Below are 25,233 nucleotides of genomic sequence, written 5' to 3' on the forward strand. Positions count from 1 at the left end.
GCCCTGACTCTCTCACCACCACTCTCACCTCGACTCTCTCCTCCAGGCCACTGCCAAAGGCTACCAGTCAGTTTTCCCTTCCCCAGGTCCCCCAGATCTGCTTCTCCTCCTCTCCAAATGCTACCGCCTTCAATCAGTCAATCCGTCGTACGTATCCGGGTGCTTTCCGGGGTAAAACTTCACCCTCCGCCTTGGGTCCTAACTCTGGCTGTACGGCAGCCCGTCACTAAATATGACCCAACTGGAAAGCGTTCGCTAAATACGATCGATCGACTCCACACACGAGCTTGGGGTGAGCCGTCCTCTCCTCGCAACGCGCCCCAGGGCCTTCCACGACCCAAAGTAGTCCCTGGGCCTAGCCGGGCATCCGGACTCTCCGCCATCTGCACCCGCCTTCCCTATCCTGCTCTCTCCATCTCCGGTTCCCCACACTGGCTGCCTTGGTTCCTCCCCGGCCACGCTCCTGCCCCCGGCCCCTCGCTCCGGCCTGGAGCCCCCTTCCTCCTCCCCGCCGCAGACAGACCACAGCTCTCCCCACATCTCAATCCTCAGAAAACGCCCCCTCCCCGTCCCCCACCAAGGCTTCCCCAATTTCCCAGCAGCCTGAGTCACTAGCGTCAGCCCCCTTCGGGCAACCCTAGCACTCGTGAATTTATTTACACACCTCTCTCTTTCCACTCCCCCCATCTCTGCTCCATTTAATGGATTTTGATCACTATAGTTAGAAATATCTTCACAATCATCTCCTTCGGTAGCGTGAAAGCTCCGTCCAAGTGGGCAGAGAACACGTCGCTTGATCATCCCGTCTTTTCCAAGCGCCAAGGACAGTGCTCTGCGTTAAGTGGGCGAAGCAGTGTGGCCCAATGGATAGAGCCTGGGGCTGGGAGTCAGTAGGACCTGGGTTCTCATCCGGGCTCTGCCACCTGAAATGCCTGTTGACTTGTTTTGATCTGTATCTAATTCTATTTATTTATATTGATTCCACTGTTTACTTGTTTTGATGTCTGTCTCCCCCATTTTACACTGTAAGACCGTTGTAGGCAGGGATTGTCTCTTTTTATTGCTGAACTGTACTTTCCAAGCACTTAGTACAGTGTTCTGCACACAGTAAGCGCTCAAAAAGTATGACTGAATGAATGAACTTGCCCTGCTGTGTGACCTTGGGCCAGTCACTTTTCTGTGCCTCAGTTAAACATGGGGATTAAGAATTTGAGTCTCCTGTGGGACAGGGACTGGGTCCAACCCTATTGGTTTCATTCATTCAATAGTATTTATTGAGCGCTATGTGCAGAGCACTGCACAGATTAGTTTGTATCTACCCCAGCGCTTAGTACAGTGCCTGGCATATAGTGAGCACTTAAATGGGGGGGGGGGCTGCAAGTAATAATAATAATAATGTCGGTATTTGTTCATTCATTCAATAGTATTTATTGAGCGCTTACTATGTGCAGAGCACTGTACTAAGCGCTTGGAATGTACAAATCGGTAACATAGAGAGACAATCCCTGCCCTCTGACGGGCTTACAGTCTAATCGGGGGAGATGGACAGACAAAAACAATAGCAATAAATAGAATCAAGGTGATGTACATCTCATCAACAAAATAACAGAATCAAGGTGACGTACATCTCATTAACAAAATAAATAGGGTAATGAAAATACATACAGTTGAGTGGGCGAGTACAGTGCTGAGTATGTGCAGAGCCCTGTTCTAAGAGCTGGGGTAGATACAGGGTGGTCAGGTTGTCCCACGTGAGGCTCACAGTCTTCATCCCCATTTTACAGATGAGGTCACTGAGGCCCAGAGAAGTGAAGTGACTCGCCCACAGTCACCCAGCTTGCAAGTGGCAGAGCCTGGGTTTGAACCCACGACCTCTGACTCCCAAGCCCACGCTCTTTCCACTGAGCCACGCACCTTCACTAATTGGTACGGCTAGGTGCTCCCTTCTTGGTTAGGGGCAGGGTGGGCCATCACACCCCACATGGCCATGTCGTGGCCCCTTTCATTCATTCAGTAGTATTTATTGAGTGCTTACTATGTGCAGAGCACTGTACTAAGCGCTTGGAATGGACAAATGGGTAACAGATAGAGACAGTCCCTGCCCTTTGACGGGCTCACAGTCTAATCGGGGGAGACGGACAGACAAGAACAATAGCAATAAATAGAATCGAGGGGATGAACATCTCATTAAAACAGCAGCAAATAAATAGAATCGAGGCCCCTTCTCCCTGTTGGTGGGAACAAGTCCAGCCAGGGAGGGGTCGGTCATTCATTCATTCAATCAATCAATCAATCAATCATCTAGACTGTTGACCTGTTGAGGGCAGGGAAAGTGTCTACTAATTCCCACTGCACACTCCCAAGTGGCGGGTATAGCTCTGCACACAGAAAGCGCCCGATAAATACGATTGAGGGGGTGTCGACGGCTCATTCCCCGGGACTTTCTGGCCGGCGGGGGTGTTCCCCTTTGGCCTTTTTCCAGGCTTCCCCGGCACCCCGCTTGGCCCCCTCCGAGGCTATCGCCGCCACCTCCCACTTCTCTAAACGCCGGCCCCCGCCCCGGCCCGCTCACCCGGCAGGCTGGGAAACTGGGCCCCACCCCCACGGCGGATCCAAATCCCGTCCCTCTGTCCCAAGGCCCCCCGCCTTGGAGGAGAGGGGGTGGACTGGACGGCTTGGGGGGAGAGGGAGGGGAGAGCCAGGACTTCCCTGCCCCTGGTTGTCCTTCAAGTCAAGGGCGCCCCGTGGCTCCAGAGCTATTGGCTAGGGTGGGCTGGGGGAGGCTCCAGCGAGGCCAAGGGAAGCAGAAAGGGCATGGCTGGGGGGGGATAGAGGTCAAATAATAACCATCATGTTGGTATTTAAGCGCTTACTATGTGCAGAGCACTGTTCTAAGCGCTGGGGGAGATACAGGGTCATCAGGTTGTCCCACGTGAGGCTCACCGTCTTCATCCCCATTTTCCAGAAGAGGGAACTGAGGCCCAGTGAAGTGACTTGCCCACAGTCACCCAGCTGACAAGGGGCAGAGCCGGCATTCGAACCCATGACTTTGGACTCCCCAGCCGGGGCTCTTGCCACTGAGCCACGCTGCTTCTCTAGGGTGTGGCCAGGGCCGTAGAGACCCGGGCACAGAAGCTAGGGGAAGCAGAAGGGGTGTGGCCAGGGACGCGGAAGTTGGGCAAAGATGGGGGGCGAGGCCAGGGACACAGACGTCGGGGGCACAGACGCGGAGGCCCCAGCACTTCTCTACATATGAGAGAAGTCATGAGTTCGAATCCCAGCTCTGCCACTTGTCAGCTGTGTGACTGTGGGCAAGTCACTTAACTTCTCTGTGCCTCAGTTACCTCATCTGTAAAATGGGGATTAAGACTGTGAGCCCCACGTGGGACAACCTGATTCCCCTGTGTCTACCCCAGCGCTTAGAACGGTGCTTTGCACATAGTAAGCGCTTAACAAATACCAACATTTTTATTACATATCTGCAATTTTATTCCCATTGTGGGCAGGGAATATGACTGTTTATTGTTGTACTGTCTTCTCCCAAGCGCTTAGTTCAGTGCTCTGCACACAGTAAGCGCTCAATAAGTGCGACTGAATGAATGTCGGCTCCTCCCCCCGCCCGTACAGACTGAGCGGGTTTAACTCTAACCCAGAGAAGCCCCTGCGACGCTTTCTGGGGGCTTCCTGCCCTCCCCTCCACGCACACACTTCTCCATGAGTTGTCTCCTCCCCCGGGCCTCATTCCCTGCCTTTTCCCCTAGGGTGGGTCCCTTCTGGGTCCCCAGGGTCCTAGGTTAATAATACTAATGCTGGTATTTGTTAAGCGCTTCCTATGTGCCAAGCACTGTTCTAAGCACTGGGGTAGATACAGGGTCATCAGGTTATCCCACGGGGAGCTCACAGTTTTAATTTCCATTTTACAGATGAGGTCATTGAGGCACAGAGAAATTAAAAAATGCTGGTATTTGTTAAGTGCTTACTATGTGCCGAGCACTGTTCTTAGCACTGGGGTAGATACAGGGTCATCAGGTTGTCCCACGTGAGGCTCACAGTCTTCATCCCCATTTTACAGATGAGGGAACTGAGGCACAGAGATGTGACTTGCTTAAAGTCACACAGCTGACAAGTGGCAGAGCCGGCATTCGAACCCATGACCTCTGACTCCCAAGCCCAGGCTCTTTCCACTGAGGCATGCTGCTTCTTGGAGTTAAGTGAGTTGCCCAAAGTCACACAGGAGACAAGTGGCGGAGCTGGGGTTAAAACCCACGCTCTCTGACTCCCAAACCCGTGATCTTGCCACTACGCCAGACTGCTTCTCAAAATAATAATTACGGTATTTGTTAAGCGTTTACTATGTGCCAAGCACTGAGACATGCGAATAAGGCTGGACACAGTCCCTGTCCCCTGTGAGGCTCGCAGTCTTAATCCCCATTTTACAGAGGAGGGAACTGACCGAGGCCCAGAGAAGTGAAGTGACTTGCCCAGGGTCACACAGTACACTAGTGGTGGAGTCAGGATTAGAACCCATGACCTCCTGACTCTCAAGCCTGTGCTCTCTCCACTAGGCCATGCCGTTTCTCTTAATAATAATAATTGGGGTGTTTGTTAAGCCCTTTAGGAGGCCCAGAGAAGCGAAATGACTTGCCCCAGTTCACCCAGCAGACAAGTGGCGGAACTCGAATTAGAACCCAGGACCTTCCGACTCCCAGGCCCGGCGCGATCCACTAGGCCACGCTGCTTCCGGCTAGACTCCAGGCGGGCCGAGCGGGGGAGTGGGAGGGGACGGACACCAGAGAGGTGACGCGATATGGGGGGGTGACGAGAGGGGAGAGGAAGGCGCCGCCCTTCCCTCTTCCTCCTTCCCTCGCGTCACCTGTGCCTCGAAATCCCTCCCCACTAAGCACCCGCTCGTGTCCTCAGCATTTACATCCGCAGCCATAAATCCATAAATCATCTTTTGTCCTCTCCAACTACCTGGAACTCATTTTAGTCTCTCCCCCACCCCCCGCTGAGACTCTAAAATCCCCACAGGCCGGGATCAGTGGCTCCTACTCTACTGTCCTCTCCCGATAGGTCAGTACAGTGCCGCACGCACAGCGAGCGGCCGACGGACAGCCCTCGACTGCGGCCCGGTTGGCGTGGGGCGCTCTCAGTGCCCGGGTGCCCCCTGCCCCCTCCACGGGCCCAGGGCACGCTCCCGTCACATTTCTGTTGGTCGGTAGTGTCCGTCCCGGGCTGTCCCTCGGGGAAGGGGGTGGGGGACCCCCCAAATAATAATAATAATAATGTTGGTATTTGTTAAGCGCTTACTATGTGCAGAGCACCGTTCTAAGCGCTGGGGGAGATCCAGGGTCATCAGGTTGTCCCACGGGAGGCTCACAGTCTTCATCCCCATTTGACAGATGAGGGAGCTGAGGCCCAGAGAAGTGAAGTGACTTGCCCACAGTCGCACAGCTGACAAGTGGCAGGGCTGGGATTCGAACCCATGACCTCTGTCTCCCAATAATAACAATAATGTTGGTATTTGTTAAGCACTTACTATGTGCAGAGCACCATTCTAAGCGCTGGGGGAGATACAGGGTCATCGGGTTGTCCCATGTGAGGCTCACAGTTAATCCCCATTTTCCAGATGAGGTCACTGAAGCACAGAGAAGTGAAGTGACTTGCCCACAGTCACACAGCTGACAAGTGGCAGGGCCGGGATTCGAACCCATGACCCGACTCCCAAGCCCGGGCTCTTTCCACTGAGCCACGCTGCTTCTCAAAACCCACCACGCCCACCGGCCCCGCAGAGCCACCGCCGCCCGTGGCCGGACCAGTTCTCACGACGACCAACACGGGCATCACTGGGTCCAGGCCGGGCGACCCCCCGCCGCCCGGCCGCCCCGAGGCGAGCGGCTCACGGGGCAAACCTGAGGCGAGGAGGCCCCCGCCGCCCCGCGGCCCGTGGGGACCCTGGCCTCACCGGCCCCGACACCCCGAGAACGGCACCGGCTCCCGCCGACATCCACTTGCCCACGAGGCCCTTCGGCGGGGCCCCGGACCTCGGGCGGACCGCGAGCCAGGGCGGTCCGAGGGGCGACGGAAGAGCTTTGGGGTCCCCAGACCGTTTCCACGGCCCCAGTGTTAAACCTCAGGGAAGTGGGAGAAGACGCTTCCTTCCCGTGGAACTTCACCGCCAATGCGGTCGTCTTGTACTCTCCCGAGCGCTTAGTACAGCGCTCTGCACACGGTACGCACTCCGGAAATGCCACTGATCGATTCCCACGGGGTCCGGCTTCTTCCCCCGTTCCCCGAGTCCTTGAGGACGGGCAACTTGTCTGCCTCCCTTCAGTCCCGAACACTCCTAGGTGCTTATCACTACTTTTAATAACGGTATCTGTTCAGCAGCGGGGCTCAGTGGAAAGAGCCCAGGCTTGGGAGTCAGAGGTCATGGGTTCGAATCCCTGCTCTGCCACCTGTGAGCTGCGTGACCGCGGGCAAGTCACTTCACTTCTCTGTGCCTCAGTGACCTCATCTGTAAAATGGGGATTGAGACTGTGAGCCCCACGTGGGACAAACTGATGACCCCGTATCTACCCCAGCGTTTAGAACAGCGCTCTGCACACAGTAAGCGCTTAACAAATACCAACATTATTATTATTATGTGCCGGGGTAGACACAAGACAGTCGGGTTGGGCACAGTCCTTGTCCCCATAGGGCTCACAGTCTTAATCCCCACTTCACAGATGAGGGAACCGAGGCCCAGAGAAGCGAAGTGACTTACCCCAGGTCACAGGGTAAACAAGTGGCAGAGCCGGGATTAGAATCCAGGTCCTTCCGACTCCCAGGACCGTGTTCTATCCACTAGGCCACACGGCAGCTTCTCTGCTTACTGCTGCGTTCTGCAGTCGGTCAACACCTTCCGGCTGAGGTGACGCCCTCCGGCAACTCCCATGAGGAGCGGCGTGGCTTAGCGGAAGGAGCACGGACTTGGGAGTCAGAGGTCATGGGTTCAAATCCCGGCCCCACCACACGTCAGCTGGGTGACTTTGGACACGCCACATCACTTCTCAGCGACCTCATCTGGCAAATGGGGCCTAAGACTGTGAGCCCCACATGGGACAACCTGATCACCTTGTATCCTCCCCAGCCTTTAGAACAGTGCTTTGCACATAGTAAGCGCTTAACAAATGCCACCATCAGCTCCCTCCCTTAGTGGGAAGGAGGTGGCGCCGTGGCGGGATGGGGAGAGGCTGGGGAGCAGAGCCGGCACCCCAGAAAAGCCAGAGGGGGCCAAAAAGCTGCGGCAGCCGTGCCCGGGAGGCGTCCCAGATCAGCCTCCCCTCAGCCTCCTTGCCTCCAGCCTCGTCCCCGGAGCCCGGGGTCTCTCCCCTTCCCCTCATCTTTCCAGCCCGGCTCTCCCCCTCCTGCTCTCTTGGCCCCTCTCCAGCTCCCCCCTTTCCCGTCAGGCCTCGCTCTGCACCTCTCCCGCCTCAGTCCCCCTCACTTCCCCTCTTCCAAATCTCTTGAAACTGCTCCTCCTCCGGGAGGCCCTCCCGGATGGGGAAGCTCCCTCCAAGAGCCACTTAAGTAGCCTGGTACCCCTCAGCTTCCCTAGAAGGCAGGTCACCCTCTCTCCCCGCCCCAAAGCCAAGGAACCTCAGCGGATGGAGAGGCGCCAGCTCCCTGACCTCGCCTCACCCCCCCGACACACGCAGAGAACCCAGTCCCGACGACGGAGAACCTCGTTCCCGAAGGGCTGGGGGAACCTGTCCGCATCCAGACCCTGCTTGGCCAAGTCGACACGTGCAGCTAGACAGCTGTGCTCTGCACATAGTAAGCACTCAATAAATGCCACCGATTGTCCTTTGGGCTCGGAAGACAACTGTCTGTTGCCCCGTCCATTCCTGTCCACGGTTGATGCTTCCACAAGGGGCCGGGAGCCCTGGAGATCCCGCTGATGCGCGGGGGCTCCATTGAGCCGCCGGACAGGGCTCCCCCACCGAGATGCCGGCCACGGTTTCCCACCCGAGCCGCCGGCCGCGGCTCCCCCCCGCACTCCCTCCGAACGGCTGGACGGCTCTGTGGTTCCCCCCCGAAAGCCTAGCGGGAGGCTCTCCGTCGGGGCCACGGTCCTTTAAAGCCAGAGAGGAAGAGGAAAAGGAAGCCCCCGACGGGGCTGGGCCAGGACCGAGCCGAGGGTGACGTGACAATCCAGGGGTTTCCCGGCCGGCCCCCGTGACCGACGGCGACCCGGCAGGGCGGGCAGCGGCCCGTCTGCGGCCCCTTCCGCGGGGCAGCTCTCCCGCCACGTGCCCGCCCCGGCCGCCGCGATGGGACCCTCACCCTGCACCGCTCCGGTGGTGGGGGACGGAGGCGGGGGAGGACGTCGGAACGGGCCCTACCTTGACGTCGGCGATGAGGGCGTCCTCGTCCTCGATGCCGGTGGGTACGCACTTCTTGTGCAGGGGCAGCGACTCCAGTTTGTCCACGAGGCAGCGGAGCCCCTCCAGCTCAAAGTGGGTCAGGTGCACCTGCCGCTCCTTGCGGGGGCTCCCCTGGGGGTCCCAACCCTGCCCGTTGGGGGAGCCCCGGATCGAGTCCGGGGAGGAGTCCGTCGACAAGGTCCTCTTGAGGCTCGGGCCCGCGGTCCGGCAGCCCCGGCCGAGCTCTTCGTATTCCGGGCCGCCGCCGTTGGCCACGGGGCTGGGGAGCGCCTGGGTGCGGCGCGTGTTGGGACGCCTGGGTTCCCGGTCCCGGTCGGCTGCCGCGGCCGCGGCCGCCGCGGCTGCCGTGGCCGCCTCCTCCTCCGCCGCTCCGGCCTCCAGCCCGTTCAGTTCCAGATCTGCACCCGACAGAGAGGGAGCCGCTCGGTCAGTCCAATGTGCATTTATTGCTCCCTTACTGGGCGCAGAGCTCTGTACTACGCGCTTGGGAGAGGGAAATCGAACAAAAGAGCAGACACGTTCCCTGCCCAGAACGAGCTCACAGTCTAGAGGGGGAGCTGAGCATTTATATAAATGAATCAATTACAGTATAAATAAAATAATAATGATGTTGGTATTTGTTAGGCGCTTACTATGGGCAGAGCACTGTTCTAAGCGCCGGGGTAGATACAGGGTAATCAGGTGGTCCCACGTGGGGCTCACAGTCTTAATCTCCATTTGACAGATGAGGGAACTGAGGCACAGAGAAGTTAAGGTGCCTGACTCGAAGAGGTTTCAGGCAGGGCCCCGGGGCTGAGGGGGCTCCCTCCTACCCTCGAACCCGAGGCCGATCCTGTGGCACGGAAGGGCTGAGCGGGACGACTGGATGCCGGTGACGAGCTCCGACGGGCCCCACTGAGGCAGACGCCTGACCCGCTTGTGCCGGGAAGAGCACAGGGAAGCCCTCGAACGAGACCCCACCCCTCACCCGGAGGTCCTAGAGTACAGAGGGGGGAGAGGGAAGAGGGGCAGGGGTCCCACGGGCTCACCCATGCTGAGCGACTCCTTCTGGAAGTCCTTGGTCAGGTGGGAGCGGTTGGTTATGCAGTAGACGTACCGCTCCAGCACGTACCAGCACATCTCATAGTAGAAGGGGTAGCGGAACTTGTTGGGGACCTGGAGATGGGACAAGCGGCGCGCGCGCTCACTCCGAGGGGGCCGAGGAGCAGCGTCGCCCGACCCCGGTCACCGTCACTGCCCCGGGCCAGCGGAATGCCCAGTCGGAGCGGGAGGGGCTGCCCGGCCTACGGACATGCATCTCTGAAGATCGGAGGGGCTTAGTGAGGGTGGGGGGGCCTCGGCCCTGGGGTGCTCAGGGGGAGACTCTGGGGAACCGGCGGGGGTGGGGACCCCCGGCCGGCAAGCCTCGCCCCCGTCTGCGGGCCGCTGCCGACCGGGGGCGGAGGGGCCTCCGGCATATCCGACCCCGAGCCCTTCGGCCGGGCTCGGGACCCAAGACAGAAAGCCCAATTAATACGAGAACGATGACAGCGATAATAATCGCGGTATCTACTAAGCGCTTTCTTTAGGCCTAGTGCTGGACTAACCCGGGTATATGCGAGATAATTAACTGTTGGGTTTCGGTCCTGGCCTCCCCACCCCCGACTCTTCATTCGGCCATTCTTTTAATCGTATTTGTTAAGTGCTTTCTGTGTGCAGGCCACTACTGAGCGCTTGGGAAAGCACAGTCAACGGTGACATTCCCCGCCCACAACGAGCCCGGGGCCTGGGGATCGGGCGACCTGCCGGCTGCGCCGGGACGGTGGAGTCGGCCCAGGTGGCCTTCGTCCACCCCCCCGAAGGACAGGCGAGGCCGGTGGGGTGGCGGGCCACACGGAGCCACGCACGCACGGGGACGTAGACGCGCCGACACGAGGTCGGAAGGAGGGGGGTCGGAGAGAGCCACGGGAAGGCTCCGCTCTCGTCGGGGGGGCGTCCACGTAGGCCGTCCCGGGAGCCCGAGGCGCGGAACCCCGCGCCGCGGGCCCGGCCCTCACCCGTGTGCGGTCCTCGATCGTGTAGATGCGAAGCTGCATGGGGATGTTGAAGCTGTGCAGGAAGTTGCCCCCGAACACCAGGGTGTCTGTGGGCGTGTAGACCGCGTGGATCCAGCCTGGGGAGGAAACGGGGGGCCGACGGGGGCGGCGGCGGGGGAGGAGAAGAGCAGGAGCCCGTTAGGGTGGAGAGAGGTTGCTTCCGGGGAGGGAAGGGAGCGGTGCGGTGCCCCCGGAGCCCCCGGGGTGGCGGCCCCCACCCACCCTCCTGCGGGCAGCGGGCCTTACCTGAAGGGATGACGAAAGTGTATCCCTGCCTGAGCTCGATGCGCTGGCACTCTGCCACCCGGTCCCCCAGGAAGATGTCTCCCTGTTTCCCTGACAGCAGCCAGTTCTCGTACAGCTCCAGGTTGTGGGCTGTAGGGGGGATGAGCCAGAAGACCTGTGAGTTGAAGACCTCCAGTCCGTTAACAGCCATTGGCACGGCCCGGCCCGGCCGCCCACCCGCCGCTCCACCACCCCTCACTGGGTCGCGCGGGAGAGAGCGGGACAGACTCTCCCGGCGACGTCCCGGCCGGCCCCCGCAGGGGACCGTGGCCGACGGCCCTCTTCGCCCTCCTCTCCCTCCGAGCGGGCCGTGCCCCGGGCATGCTCGGGGAGGACCCCGGAGGGGTGGGAGGGCGACAGTGGCGACTGCGGCTCCCCTGTCCCGGGGGCCCCCCAGCCTCCCCATCCCGCCTTCCGGAGCCAGTCCCCGCCCTGGGTCACGTCGCTGCTTTAGAAGCTCAAGTGTGAGAGTTTTCCCGTTCCGGGAGATTCTCTCTCTCTTCAGGGACCGAGAGAGATTTTCCCATCCAATTCGGGAGGGAAACCACAGCAATAAGGTCACCTAAACCCTGAGCTGAGCCCCAACGGGACCCAGTAAGTGGCGGCCATCTGGTCACTGGGCTCTCCCTCGGAACGGGCAGTACCGCACCTCACCTCCTCCTGCACAGCCACCCACCCCTCAGCCCTGGCACCGGGTATGGGGTCTTGCCTTCCTCGGGTGGGGCGGGGGGGAGGTTCCCTCTACTCTATCCAGGGTCCCCATTCACCCCCAATACCCTCACTGGCCGCTGCCGTACCTTTCCCCCTTGGTGGATGTGATACCACACCGACGTGCCGCCAAAGTCCACGTGGAAGTCGGTATAGCAGCCGCGGACGCTCATCAGGCAGTACCTGGCAGGGAGAGAGACGGTGGTCAGGGGTCCCGGTGGGGAGGGGCGGCAGGGCCGGGGCAACAGAGGGCAGTCCCGTCCCTTCCTAGAGCACCCTCGATGCCAAGCCCGACGTGCGCCACGCGTACACACGCGAGGGGAGGGGACGCCTACTTCTGCACTTTGGGATACTGCATCTCCAGGATGGCGTTGGTGGACTCCGTCTGGCTCTCTTTCAGATGCCTCGGCCACATGTTGTCCACCCAGTCGATGAAGTCCACCTGCCAGGGAGAGGACGTGGGGGGACGGGGGTCAGAGGTGACGTGGGCGGGAGCGTGGCCACCGAACACCAGGTGCCAGGGCTGAGGGTGGCGGGGCCGTCCAGGAGGAGGCGAGGAGACTATCGCTCCTGCAGGCCAGGCCCCAAAGCCGCCGGGGCTCAGCTGCATTTTGGGGTCCCGGCTCTTTTCCCCACTCCCCTCCGACACCGAGGAGACAGGCAAAAGGCCAGAGCCCCCATCAGGGGCAAGAGCAGGGCGAAATGGGTGCTCGGGGAATTTAAGGGGCTCTGGCGGAGGCCACGTGCCACCAGGTAAAAGAGGGCGCGTGGCCCAGGGTTTGCTTCCTGACACACCGGCGGTGACCGGGGCACGTCCTCTGGCTCCATGTACTCAGACCACCGGTCACCTGGATAATAATAATAATAATGTTCGTATTTGTTAAGTGCTTACTATGTGCACAGCACTGTTCTAAGTGCTGGGGTAGACACAGGGGAAACAGGTTGTCCCACATGGGGCTCAGAGTCTTAATCCCCATTTTACAGATGAGGTAACTGAGGCACAGAGAAGTTAAGTGACTTGCCCACAGTCACACAGCTGACAACCAGGATGAGGGATCCAGGGCTTGGTCCTGCTGTGTGGGGCTCTGCCCAGGATCCAGGCCCATCCCATCCCTCCCCAGTGCCAGGCTGGGGACCTCACCCCCAAAAAAACCAGCACCAAGGGCAAGAGGCGGCTGTGGGAATCTGGGCCTGGTCGTGGCATCTCCCGGACAGGGGACGGCCCCCCCTTGGAGATCTCCCTTCCTGCTGGACTCCATGACACAATGTCACCTGCTGGGGACCCCTTTCGGGCCAGCTTCAGCCTCAAGAAGAGACCTAGAAAATTGGGGGCAGGGGTGGGGAAGGGTTGCTGGTTAGAGAAAAGCAGCGTGGCTTAGTGTATAGGGCCTCGCATTCAGGAGGACCTGGGTTCTAATCCCGGCTTTGCCATCTGTCTGCTCTGTGACCTTGGGCAAGTCACTTCACCCCTCGAGGCCTCAGTCCCCTCATCTGTAAAGTGAAGATTAAGAGTGGGAGCCCCATGTGGGACAGGGACTGGGTCTAACTTGATTAACCTGTATCTACCCCAGCTCTCAGAACAGTGCTGGGCACACAGTAAGTACCCGACGACTACCATAAATCATCAAACGTGAGGCCCCAGCGAATGAAGACGTCCCAGCCGCCGCACCGGTGGTTGCCCGTAAAGCCACCGGACGGAAATCCGGACCAAGATCGGGCACCCGTGAGCTTCCTGGGAAACGGCCACCTGCCCCGGCCTCAGGCGCCGGCCAGACCGAGCCGTGCGCCTCCTGCTTGACAGCCTCCACCCAGCCGGCCGGGAGGGTCAGGATCCCGGCCCCAGTCCGGCAGCACCCCCCAGGTGCTTCCGGGAGAGGACTGCTCCCCTCCCCTGCCCTGGGGCTGCCTGGAAGATTCCCCCTGCCCCACTCAGAGGACTTTGGTAGGGGCCTCCGGGGGCCCCCGCCGAGATCGGGCAAGCGGAAGACTGACCGTGGTCGGCCGCTGCACCATGTTCTCCAGCCTGGTGTGGCTGAACTCCAGGCTGATGACGTTGTACAGCTTCTCGCGCTCCTCCTCCGGGGTCTCGTAGTAGCGCGTCCACTGGGCCATGGTCATCTCGATGCCCTTCTGCGTGTTCACATCCATGACGTCCACCATTCGGCGACTCCCTGCCACGACAGACTGGTCGTTTTTGTCTTCACCCGGTGCGGGGGCGGTGGGGACAGCGGGGAGCAGGGGCAGGAGGGGGCCTAGGGTGGGCCCGGAGCGAGTGCGGGCCTAGGGACTCAAGCGAGTCAGGAGAACGTCCTCAACTCTGAGGGGATAAGACTCGATAAGGCCCAACACCCAGACAACAGATGAAGGACAGGAAAGAGGGCAGCACACAGCAGAGGAGGTTCTGGGGACCCTGGGAGACCTCAGGCCAAGTCCGTCGTGTAATTGACTTGATAACGCCAATCCGACCCCGGGGTGCAGCTGATAGAGGAGGCAGAGTCCCACCCTGGAAGTCACTCTGTCTCCGTTCTCTGGACGGGCCAAAGCATTCTGGGGTCATTTTGTTAAGGGACGTGGAAAAATGGAAGCAGGTACAGACGAGAGGGACCCAAGGAACACAAGAGCGGACAGTGGGCCTAAGTGTGGCCAGGGCTAAGGGGAGCCTTGGCTGTTCACCCCGGAGGGGTGACTAGGAAGCCTTCCGTCTCCAAGGGGTTTGGAAAAGGAGCACCGGACACCACCCTCCGACAGGGAGAGAGGGAAACTGGGCTTGCGTGGAGGCAGGGTGCAGGGGTCTCGGGCTGCTAGGATTCCCGGCAGGGAGTTGGGGGAGGGAAGAGGGGGGTTCAAGGCCTTACACCCCCACGGAATCACCCTGACCTCCCAGGATGCGGCTCTGGCTGCGGCTGCCCTCGCGGTCCGGAATGGGCACTCCCGGGGGCGTGGCCGCGCCCCAGTCGGTGAACACCTCCCCACCCCCTCCCCAGAGACCCCGAGGGTGACGCTTACCCACACACATCTTCACGTCGTTCACACTGAAGTCTGGGTCTGGCATCCTAGGGGACAAACAACCGGAAGGCTTAATAAATACCCCCACCATCATCACCGTTCTTCTTCAGCTGGGGCCGGGGACAGCCCCCCAGAGCCCCCCCAACTCCCGCCCAAGGCCCAACAGGACTCACTTTATCCCCAGGCCGTCCGAATTCTTGAAGATGAGCGGGTCCCTCAGCCCGCCCCGCTGGATGTACTCCACATTGAAGTCTGGAGGGGGAGGGAAGGCAGAGTTAGGAAGGTCGGAAATGGATGGACGGACAGATGGACGGAGAGGAACGCTAGTTCTGGGGTTTTGGGAGGCCCTCAGAAGCTGCCAAGCAGGGCCCGGCGCCGTAGACACCGGGAGGGTAGGCAGAATCATTCTGGGTTAAGGCTTTTAAGAGGCCGTGGCGCTAGCACGGGCAGCCGACCGACCGATCGATAACCCTGACTTAGCACCTGAGTGGTTGGAATTAGTAGGAGGGATGGGATCCCTGCACTTGAGGAGCTCCGATCTAGCTGGGGAGGCCCCACCAAACCCTCACGTGGCCCCACGGGCCTTAAGAGGGGCTTCTGGGGACCGAGAACAGGCCTAAGGGAACGCTCCCGAGGGATCCGGTCGAGAGTCCGGGGCCGGCTCTGGAAAGAGGGTCCATTAGGACCTCAGGCCCGAGCCCTCCTGCTTTCCCTCCGCCCTCCCTGGCCCCCCTGGGCTGTGTTGGCGGTCTGCCCAGCGCCCTGCCCTGGACCCGTGACCACCCCCTCACACCCACCCCCTGACCTTTTCCTTCCATGAAGGTGACGAAGCTGGCGTTGTATTTATTGGTGTGCAGCTTCTCATCCAGGTCGAACGTCCTCTTCCCTTCGATCTCGTCGTCGGAAATGCCATCGTCTTCATAGCGCCGCCTCATCGTACCCCGCTGGAGGGAGAGAGAGAGAGGGGCATGGGGAGGGTCAGGGCTGCTTTCCGCTCCGCCTGGAGACCAGACCCCAGGCTCCCACCACCCACACACACCCCGGGGGCCCAAATGTGCCACTGGAGGTGTTCAGGGGCCCCCGGAGTTCCTGGTGATTCATTCATTCATGCAATCGCATTTCTTAAGCACTTACTATGTGCAAAGCACTGTACTGAGCGCTTGGGAAAGTACAACGATAAAGAGGGACAATCCCTGCCCACAACGAGCTCACACTCTAGAGGGAGTGAGTCAGACAACATCAAGGCAGGGTCCGAGCTGCCGCTGAGAACGGGCATGGCTAGCCGCTGCCATTCTCCCTGGCGCTGACCACTGGGCACTTAGAGTTCTGGGGGGGGGGGGGCCACTCTCGGACCCTGGCACTTCCTCCTCCAGTATATCCCCAAGCGGTCAGTCGTATTTATTGAGCACTTACTGTGTGCAGAGCATTGTACTACGCGCTTAGGAGAGGACAATATAGCTTAGAATTAACTCCTTAATTCTAATTAATTAATTCTAATTAATTCTAGTAATTCCTTAACTCCCATTCTCTCCCAGACCCCCTCCAATCTGGCTTCCGTCCCCGCCACTCTACCGAGACTGCTCTCTCTAAGGTCACCCGTGACCTCCTTCTTGCCAAATCCAATGGCTCCTACTCCATTCTGATCCTCCTTCTACATCTCCGCCCCTGTCCTCTCCCCCTCCCTTCAGGCTCGCATCTCCTCCTGCCTCCGGGACGTCTCCACCTGGATGTCGGCCCGCCACCTAAAACTCAACGTGAGCGAGACTGAGCTCCTCATCTTCCCTCCCAAACCCGGTCCTCTCCCAGACTTCTCTATCACCGTGGATGGCACGACCGTCCTTCCTGTCTCTCGGGCCCGCAATCTCGGTGTCATCCTTGACTCGTCTCTCTCGTTCACCCCATGCATCCTATCCGTTACCGAGACCTGCCGGTTTCACCTCTACAATATCACCGAGATGCGCCCTTTCCTCTCCACCCAAATGGCTACCTTACTGCTACGGGCTCTCGTTATATCCCGGCTAGACTACTGTGTCAGCCTTCTCTCTGACCTCCCTTCCTCCTCTCTCGCCCCGCTCCGGTCTATTCTTCACTCCGCTGCCCGGCTCATCTTCCTGCAGAAACGATCTGGGCGTGTCACTCCCCTTCTTAAACAACTCCAGTGGTTGCCTATCGACCTCCGCTCCAAACAAAAACTCCTCACTCTAGGCTTCGAGGCTCTCCGTCACCTTGCCCCTTCCTACCTCTCCTCCCTTCTCTCTTTCTACCGCCCACCCCGCACGCTCCGCTCCTCCGCCGCCCACCTCCTCACCGTCCCTCGGTCTCGCCTGTCCCGCCGCCGACCCCCGGGTCACGTCCTCCCGCGGTCCCGGAACGCCCTCCCTCCTCACCTCCACCAAACTGATTCTCTTTCCCTCTTCAAAACCCTACTTAAAACTCACCTCCTCCGAGAGGCGTTCCCAGACTGAGCTCCTCGTCCCCCTCTACTCCCTCTGCCATCCCCCCCTTTACCTCTCCGCAGCTAAACCCTCTTTTTCCCCTTTTCCCTCTGCTCCTCCACCTCTCCCTTCCCATCCCCACAGCACTGTACTCGTCCGCTCAACTGTATATATTTTCGTTACCCTATTTATTTTGTTAATGAATTGTACATCGCCTCGATTCTATTTAGTCGCCATTGTTTTTACGAGATGTTCTTCCCCTTGACGCTGTTTATCGCCATTGTTCTCGTCTGTCCGTCTCCCCCGATTAGACCGTAAGCCCGTCAAACGGCAGGGACTGTCTCTATCTGTTGCCGACTTGTTCATCCCAAGCGCTTAGTACAGTGCTCTGCACATAGTAAGCGCTCAATAAATACTATTGAATGAATGAACATTCCCTGCCCACAATGAGCTTACAGTCTAGAAGACTGTAGACAGTCCTAGAATCCCACTGGTCCAGAGTCCCCAGACAGTGAAGAGGGTCATTCCCCGGCGCAGAAAAGGTTCCTTCAGGCCAACCACTATTGATGTTCCCGCCCCCCAGCACTACAACCTCTCCCCACCCCCATCTCTGGCTCCAGGCCCAGCTCCCGACACCCCATTGGCCTCCTGGGGATGGTGAGATAAACGTAGGGAGAAGGTGAGGGGAAATGGGAATGCAAACCCGGGAGCCGCCTCCTGCAGCATTTACAACAGCGGGGCAGAGGGACACTCTGCTCTCAGGTTTCCAGAGCAACTGTCCTGCACCCGCCGGGCATGCCGCTGGAGTACCGGAGGCTTTCCGCAGAGCACCCGGAACGCCGGTCCGGTCCGAGAATTCCCAATCCTAACCAGCTGGTAGCGACGGGCCGGGGCCTGGGCCGGGAACGGACCAGGGCTGGGGCTCCCAGGAGAGGGTTGAGGCAGGCCAGCCCCCATAGGCACTTGAGGCCACGTGGTCCTCCCTGAGGAACGGACCCCAAAGCCACCAGGGCGGGGGGAGCCTGCTGGTTTTGCAGGCCTGAGGGTGACCACCGGAAGGGGGGTGACCCGCAGCCCCTGCCCTGGAGCCAACTTGGGGGGGCTGGGTAAAAGACGCTTTTCCCGGGGGAGCCTCCCTGAGGTGCTAGCTTCAGCGAACCAGAGGGCAGAGGGGCATACATTCACTTTCCTGCGCAAGGTGGGACAAACTGCAGCCCCATTTGGCTTCTCAATCAAGCCACGGTATTTATTGAGTCTTTACTATATGAAGAGCACCGCACTAAGCGCTTGGGAGAGTACACGACAACAGAGTTAACAGACACATTCCCCGCCCACAAGCAGCTTCTCCGGGGACGTGGGGCCTAAGAAGCGAAACTGGTTGGCAGGCAGGGTAGACCTCGGTGGGTGCGGGACTTCTGCCTCCCCACGACTTCCTAAGGGTGGGCCAGGCTGGCCCAGGGGCGGGGTTCTTGGAGGGGCTACCAGTGGCGACCTGTTTTTGGCCTAGGAGGGGCCTCCAGCTTCCGGCCAGAAGCCCTAAGGGTCCTCTCTCCCATCTCCTCCAGGCCCCGGTCTCTACCGCCCTTTGGAGATGGCAACACCTCTCACCTCCAGGACATCTCTCCTGGCATGTCCTGCTGGCACCTCTACACCCAACCTGGTCCAAAATCAAATCCCCATCTTCCTTCTCAGCCCCTACCTCCCTCTGGCTTCCTCGCGTCCTCAAGGACACCACCACCCTCCTTCCCGCTGACCCAGAAGCCCGGGGCCCCCCAAGGGTCACCTTCAGCTCCTCGTTCCATCAAAAGCTCGATCCCGCCTGGCCTTCCTATCCAGCGTTTCCCCACTCCGCCCCTTCCTCTCCACCCAAACCGCTACCGCTCTGAGCCACGCTCAGGTCACATCACGGTTAGACGAGTATCGGCCTCCTCGCTGGCCGCCCGGTCTCCAGCCTCTCCACGGGTGATGGGTTACGGTCCCGAAATGCCGCTCACCACACACCTCCCTTCCTCTTGCTCGCAGCCTCCTGCAGCTGCCCACCTCCCTCCCCGTCACGGGTTTCTAGGTCCTCTTTCCCCCTCGTACCCATCGGCTGGTCATCTGTTCCTCCCGAGCTCGCCTAGTTGCATCCCGCGCTCGCTTCTCCCGCCTCTGGCGACTCAAGAGATCAATTCAGATCCAAACCAATCACCTGCTTCCCGTGCCCCACCAGGTCGCCTCCCTCGTCCTTGCTTTGGCTCACTCCCCAAGATCTGCCTCTCCCCCAACCATCTTCTGACTTCGGGGGCGCTGAGCATCCCTCAGGGGTGAATCTGTCCCCCGAGCCTGCTCCATCACCCCCGGTCCAGCCCCGGGCCCTTAAAGGCTCAAACTGGGGTGGGGGCTACGTTCAGGCCGGGAGTGAGGCTTGGAGACAATAGAGGGAGAGCGGGTCTGTCGCTGGGCTCCGTGCCAACCTTTGGTCAGCAGACGGTCAGGGCAGCGGGATGGGAGGAGTGGGATTCGGAGCAGTGACGGGCCCCGGGGGCGAGCGGCGGTGGGGGCCCTCCAGCAGGGGGGCAGCCCAAAGCGGCTGCCGCTGCCAGGCCCTCGTTCCACCTTTCCACCCAGGGCTGGCCTCGAGTTCAAACTGGCACTCCCCAGTGGTGATAATAATAATAATAATAATGTTGGTATTTGTTAAGCGCTTACAATGTGCAGAGCACTGTTCTAAGCGCTGGGGTAAACACAGGGGAATCAGGTTGTCCCACGCGGGGCTCACAGTCTTCATCCCCATTTTACAGATGAGGGAACTGAGGCACAGAGAAGTTAAGTGACTTGCCCACAGTCACACAGCTGACAAGTGGCAGAGCTGGGATTCGGACTCATGAGCCCTGACTCCAAAGCCCGTGCTCTTTCCACTGCGCCACGCTGCTGGTAAATGGGTGCCTCTCCTCGGCCGAGTCTGGTGCGCAGCTCCCCAGGGGCAAAGCTGCCCCAGCCCCAGCCCCCTCACCCGCCCCCGTGGTGCTCCAGGCAGGCAGCCCCCAGGCACCAACAGTTAGCAACTACCAGCCACGCTCTGCAGAGCATATTGTTCTTGACAGGGGCGGAGACGTGGATGTGAAGGATGGGCCAGGGCCTGCTCCGGATCCCGTCAGGGCACCCTGGGCCGAGAGACTTGGGACACCCAGCATGGCGCAGTGGATAGAGTACGGGCCTGGGAGTCAGAAGGTCACGGGTTCCAATGCGGGCTCCGCCGCTTGTCTGCTGTGTGAACTTTGGCAAATCGCTTAACTTCTCTGTGCCTGGCACGTACTAAGTGCTTAACAAATACCATAATTATTATTACTGCTGATACCTGCTCTCCCCAGGAACAGAATGGAGTTGCTTCCCTGGATCACTTCCCCAGTGATAGGACTCAGATTCCTGAGGGGAAAATGGGGGGGGGGGGGCACAAAGAGGGGCTGCCAGGGGCCGGTCCTAATCCCCTGACTGTGCCCGCCACATAGCTGGGGGTGAGCCCCGAGCCCCAGGCTGCTCACTCCCTGGGAACAATGGGCAAAGTTGAAGAGAAACAGAGTGGGCCTAGCGGATTGAGCACAGGTCTGGGAGGCAGAGGACCCGGGTTCTAATTCCTGTCCCGCCCCTTGCCTGCTGCCTGACCATCCACGGGCAAGTCTCTTCACTTCTCTGTGTCTCCGCTCCGCTGGGAAGCAGCGTGGCTCAGTGGAAAGAGCACGGGCTTTGGAGTCAGGGCTCATGAGTTCGAATCCCAGCTCTGCCACTTGTCAGCTGTGTGACTGTGGGCAAGTCACTTAACTTCTCTGTGCCTCAGTTCCCTCATCTGTAAAATGGGGATTGAGACTGTGAGCCCCACGTGGGACAACCCGATTCCCCTGTGTCTACCCCAGCGCTTAGAACAGTGCTCTGCACATAGTAAGCGCTTAACAAATACCAACATTATTATTATTACCTCACCTGTAAAATGGGGTCTAAAACTGTGTGATGAAATGAGGGACGGTCCAACCTTGTATCTAACCCAGGGCTTAGTACAGGGCCTAGCACAAAGTTAGTGCTTAACAAATACCATAAAATGAAAGGAAGATTCAGACCCCCCTTTGTCAACGTGCCCGGCAACGGCTCCCTGACTGCGGAGCCCTTCCCCGACCATGGCTGAATGGCAGCCCCAAGTCTCGCTTGCAGGGGTTCTTCACCTACGGAACCTCCCTTCTCCCTCATAATCCCGTGGTCCGACCGTACACCCAGCCAAAAAGTCTCTGTGGGGGGTTCCCCCCAACCTTCAACGTCGTCAGGAACCGCACTCCCTTGGGCGGCACCACGACCCACGACGGAACGGGAAAGAGAAAACCCAATCAAGAAGGCCAACGCACCCTCCGGGCCGATCCACCGCCAGAGAGGGTGGTGCCGGTGCTGGCGTCGAGGTCCAGAGCGGACAGAAGGCCGCCACAGCTGACCTTTCCTACATCTGCGGGGCCCCACACAGGTCCAGGCTCACCGCGCCCAGCTCGGCGGCTTTTCAGCGGGCTCAGAGAGGAAGTCCAATTTGAACTCAGGGCAGGGGGGAGGGAAGGGGGAGAAAACTCCCACTTCAACTTTTTCTTCGACTCTCGGAGAACCGGCCCGGAGTAAACTGGCCAGGGCCCCGGGGGGAAGTAGCCTGAACACGTCTACCAACTCTGTTATATCACACTCTCCCAAGTGCTTAAAACAGTGCTCTGCACAGTAAGTGCTCAATGACCACGACTGACTGATTGATTGATCGAAGGCGTGTCACCTCCGAGCCGGCTAGGGTCGGTCATTCCTGCCAACGACATCTGTTCCTTTCCAGCTGCAGCCCTGCCCTGGCAGGACACCTCAAGGCGGTCACCCGGGGGCCGGCAGCCCCTGGGCAGCGGCTGTCCATCAGGCAGTCTCCCCAGCCAATCGGGAGCCTGGAGGCCCGCCGCCCGTGGGTCCAACCTACGAGTCCCGTGGGCAAAACCGCGCCTGAGGCTGGTTCCTTCTTCATCGCTGAGCGGGCGACAGGAAGCACGGGCACCCCCGCCCCCATTAGCCGGTTAATGAGGCGCTTGCCGAGGCCGTCAGGGAGCGAGGATTCGGCATCGGCCCCCGGGCAAGGCGGGCAGGGCCGAAGCTGAGCGCGAGCAGGCGGCGGGGGCTCCCTGCCCCCCTGAAGCTGTCCGAATGCCCCAGTTCTCCAGGAGCCGCCTGCCACCCGCCCCCCGCCGCCATTAGCAGTGGGGGCAGCGGCCACCGTCGGGACCTGGGGAGACTCAGGCCCGTGCGGGCCTCTGTCGGGATTGTTTTCCAACAGCTGCCGGGGGCACAGGATGCAGCTGGAAAATGCAGCGCCAATGCCCGCCAACCCCCAGGCTGAGGAGGCTCCGCCCCCACCCCCCATTTCCTCTCCAGGTGGCGGCGGCCGGCTGGCTCGCTGGCTCGCCGGCTCGCCTCGAGCCCGCTGATGCCGACGGCTGCCCTACCTCCCGTCCCCTCTCCCTAAGCCCCCGGGGCAAACCAGACCGCAGGAAGTGGGGCAGGGCCAGGAGATGACTAGACAGAAGGACAGGGAACCCTAGGGGGAAAGCAGCAGTGGGTGGCAAGGTCCCCCAGGCCCCCAAATCACCTGAGAACTCAGCAGACCCAAGAAAGGGGGGCTCCCGCTCTCCAGACCGCCGGCTTCCGGGAAAGAGCACGCCCCGCAGACAAAGTCGAGCCCAAGCCTCCTTCCCCAAAACCCCCTGGGTCTGAAACTCTGGCTTGGGATGCAGCGGGGCCCAGTGGAAGAAGTCCAGGCCTGGGAGTCAGAGGACCTGGGTTCTAGTCCTGGCTCCGCCGCCTGCCTGTTTGGGGTGTGACGGTGGGTAAGGCCCATCGCTTCCCTGTGCCTCCGTCTACTCATCTGTAAAATGGGGATTCGACACCTAGTCTCCTTCCTACTTAAATCGGTGACCGCCCCCACCGTTGGACAGGGGACTGTGCCCTACCTGATTATCTTGTATCCTCTCCCTGGTGCCTACTACAATGCTTGGCATTTAGTAAGTGCTTAAACACCACAATTATTCTTACTGGCTCCCAACTGCAAGGAATTCTGTAGGGCAGACATCATCTGCAGCATCTGAGAAGAGCATGGCTTAGCGGATAGAGCACTTGCCCTAACAGTCAGAAGGACCCGGGTTCTAATCCTAGCTCTGCCACTTTCCTGGTGTGTGACCTTGGGCAAGTCGCCTCACTTCTCTGGGCCTCAGTTCCCACAGTTGTAAAACGGGGATTAAGACTGCGAGCCCTTCATGGGGGAGGGATTATGTCCAACGAGATTATCTTGTATCTGCCCCAGCACTGACAACAGGGCCTGGCACTCATTCATTCATTCAATCCTATTTATTGAGCACTTACTGTGCGCCAAGCACGATACTAAGCGCTTGGGAGAGTACAATATAATAGACACATTCTGCCCACAATGAGCACATGGTCCAGAGGGGGAGACAGACAATATAGATAAATAAATTACAGAGCTCTACAGATATATGCCTATATGCTGTGGGGATGGAAGGGAGGGTAAATGAAGGAGCAAGTAAGAGCAGCACAGAAGGGATTGGAAGAAGAGGTGAGGAAGCTTAGTTAAGTGCTTAAAAAAATAACACAATTATTAACATTATTTAAACCTAAACCATGCCCCCAATGGGGCGGCCCTTCATTCGGGCCCCGGGCCTGGATCGCCGGCGGCGGACAAGGGGTCCACCTGCATCGGCTTCAATAGGGCCCGGCTTGCCTGGTCATGGTCTGATGTTGGGGGTGGTGAGGGGGGGCAAGGGGCAGAGCTGTGGTAGACACCCAGCGCCCCAAAGGGGGGTGGGGGGGAGGTAAGGCCAAGGAGGGGGCCGGGAGAGAAGCCGGTAATGGAATTTCTGGGGTCGGTGGGCTGTGGGGGGAAGGCCTGGTGCCTCTGCACCCTCCAACAGTCTAAGCCGCTTATCCCGCAATCCCGGGGGGCTCTCGGGCCCTCTGACTCTGGAGAAGCCCTCTCGCGGCCTCATCCGACCTCCAGGCCGGTGGACCCGTGGGCGCTCAATAAATACGACTGACTGACCAGCGCCGGCTTTGGGAAGTAACACGACCCAGTAGCAAGAGCACAGGCTGGGGAGTCCGAGGACGTGGGTTCTAATACTGGCTCTGCCACTTGTCTGCTGTGTGACCTTGGGCAAGTCACCGCTCTGTGCCTCGGTTCCCTCACCTGTAAATTGGGGATTAATAATAATAATTTTGGTATTTGTTAAGTGCTTACTATGTGCCGAGCACTGTTCTGAGCGCTGGGGTAGAGACAGGGAAATCAGGTTGTCCCATGTGAGGCTCAGTCTTCATCTCCATTTTACAGATGAGGTAACAGGCACCGAGAAGTTAAGTGACTTGCCCAAAGTCACACAGCTGACAGGTGGTGGAGCCGGCATTAGAACCCATGTCCTCTGACTCCTAAACCCGGGCTCTTTCCACTGAGCCATGCACAGCAGGAACAGTTCCATTATTCTGTTAACAGAAATTAAGACCGTAAGCCCCATGTAGGACAGGGACTGGGTCCAACCTGATTAATCTGAGTCTACCCCAGCGCTCAGCACAGTGTTTGGCACATAGTAGGCGCCTAAACAACACGATCATTATTTTTACTTGACCAGCAGGGGGAGCCAGGCGGTCAGGGCTGAAGCAGGCAGGGCCGGGTGCGAGGGTGGAGGGGATTGCGACAGGACGGGCTTCCCCACACGCTCGCTCGGTTGGGTCCCGCTTTCTAAATGCCGGAAACCCTAGGGCAGGTGGCGGGTGCCCCCGGAGTGCCAGGCGAAGGTCAAGTCCCCCCGGGGCACAGGAAGAGGCTGGCCAGGGGAGGGAGAGGCGCAACCCCCCCAGCTCGTTTCCAAAGGGCCCACGGGCCGGACACCCACGCCGGTTCCCCTCGTCCGTTTCTGCTCCACCGGGCCATCGTCCCCTCTGTGGCTCGAGACAGGCCGGGCAGAGATGTCCAGAAAACTCCTATCGGCTGTTTCCCCGCCCCCTCCCCCGGATGGCAGGCCCCGGCTGTGCCGTTCCCGCTGTCGGGGCGCCGCCGGAGGGGAGACCAATACCTGGATGGGTTTTGGGCAGAAACTGGCACCCCTGTGGGTGGCTGGACAGTAAGCAATTGCAACAAGCGGTGTGGCCTGGTGGACAGGGCACAGGTCTGGGAGTCGGAAGGACTTGGATTCTCATCCCAACTTCCCCTTTCCCATCTGGGACTCAGTCTTAATTCTTGTTTTACACATG

General features: G+C 59.7%; 1 protein-coding gene across 1 annotated transcript in view; it reads right to left on the reverse strand.

Annotated features, from left to right (window-relative positions):
* Positions 1-25,233, reverse strand: part of KDM2A (lysine demethylase 2A) — a 65,709-nt gene that overhangs the window by 13,786 nt on the left and 26,690 nt on the right. Inside the window, 10 exon segments of the mRNA XM_029060646.2 lie at positions 8,388-8,827; positions 9,458-9,584; positions 10,466-10,581; positions 10,751-10,904; positions 11,587-11,680; positions 11,833-11,939; positions 13,490-13,668; positions 14,504-14,550; positions 14,677-14,755; positions 15,309-15,447. Coding sequence (XP_028916479.1) covers positions 8,388-8,827; positions 9,458-9,584; positions 10,466-10,581; positions 10,751-10,904; positions 11,587-11,680; positions 11,833-11,939; positions 13,490-13,668; positions 14,504-14,550; positions 14,677-14,755; positions 15,309-15,447 — 1,482 coding nt within the window.

This window comes from Ornithorhynchus anatinus, chromosome 3 (genome assembly GCF_004115215.2).
Source record: "Ornithorhynchus anatinus isolate Pmale09 chromosome 3, mOrnAna1.pri.v4, whole genome shotgun sequence".
NCBI classification, from domain to species: domain Eukaryota; kingdom Metazoa; phylum Chordata; class Mammalia; order Monotremata; family Ornithorhynchidae; genus Ornithorhynchus; species Ornithorhynchus anatinus.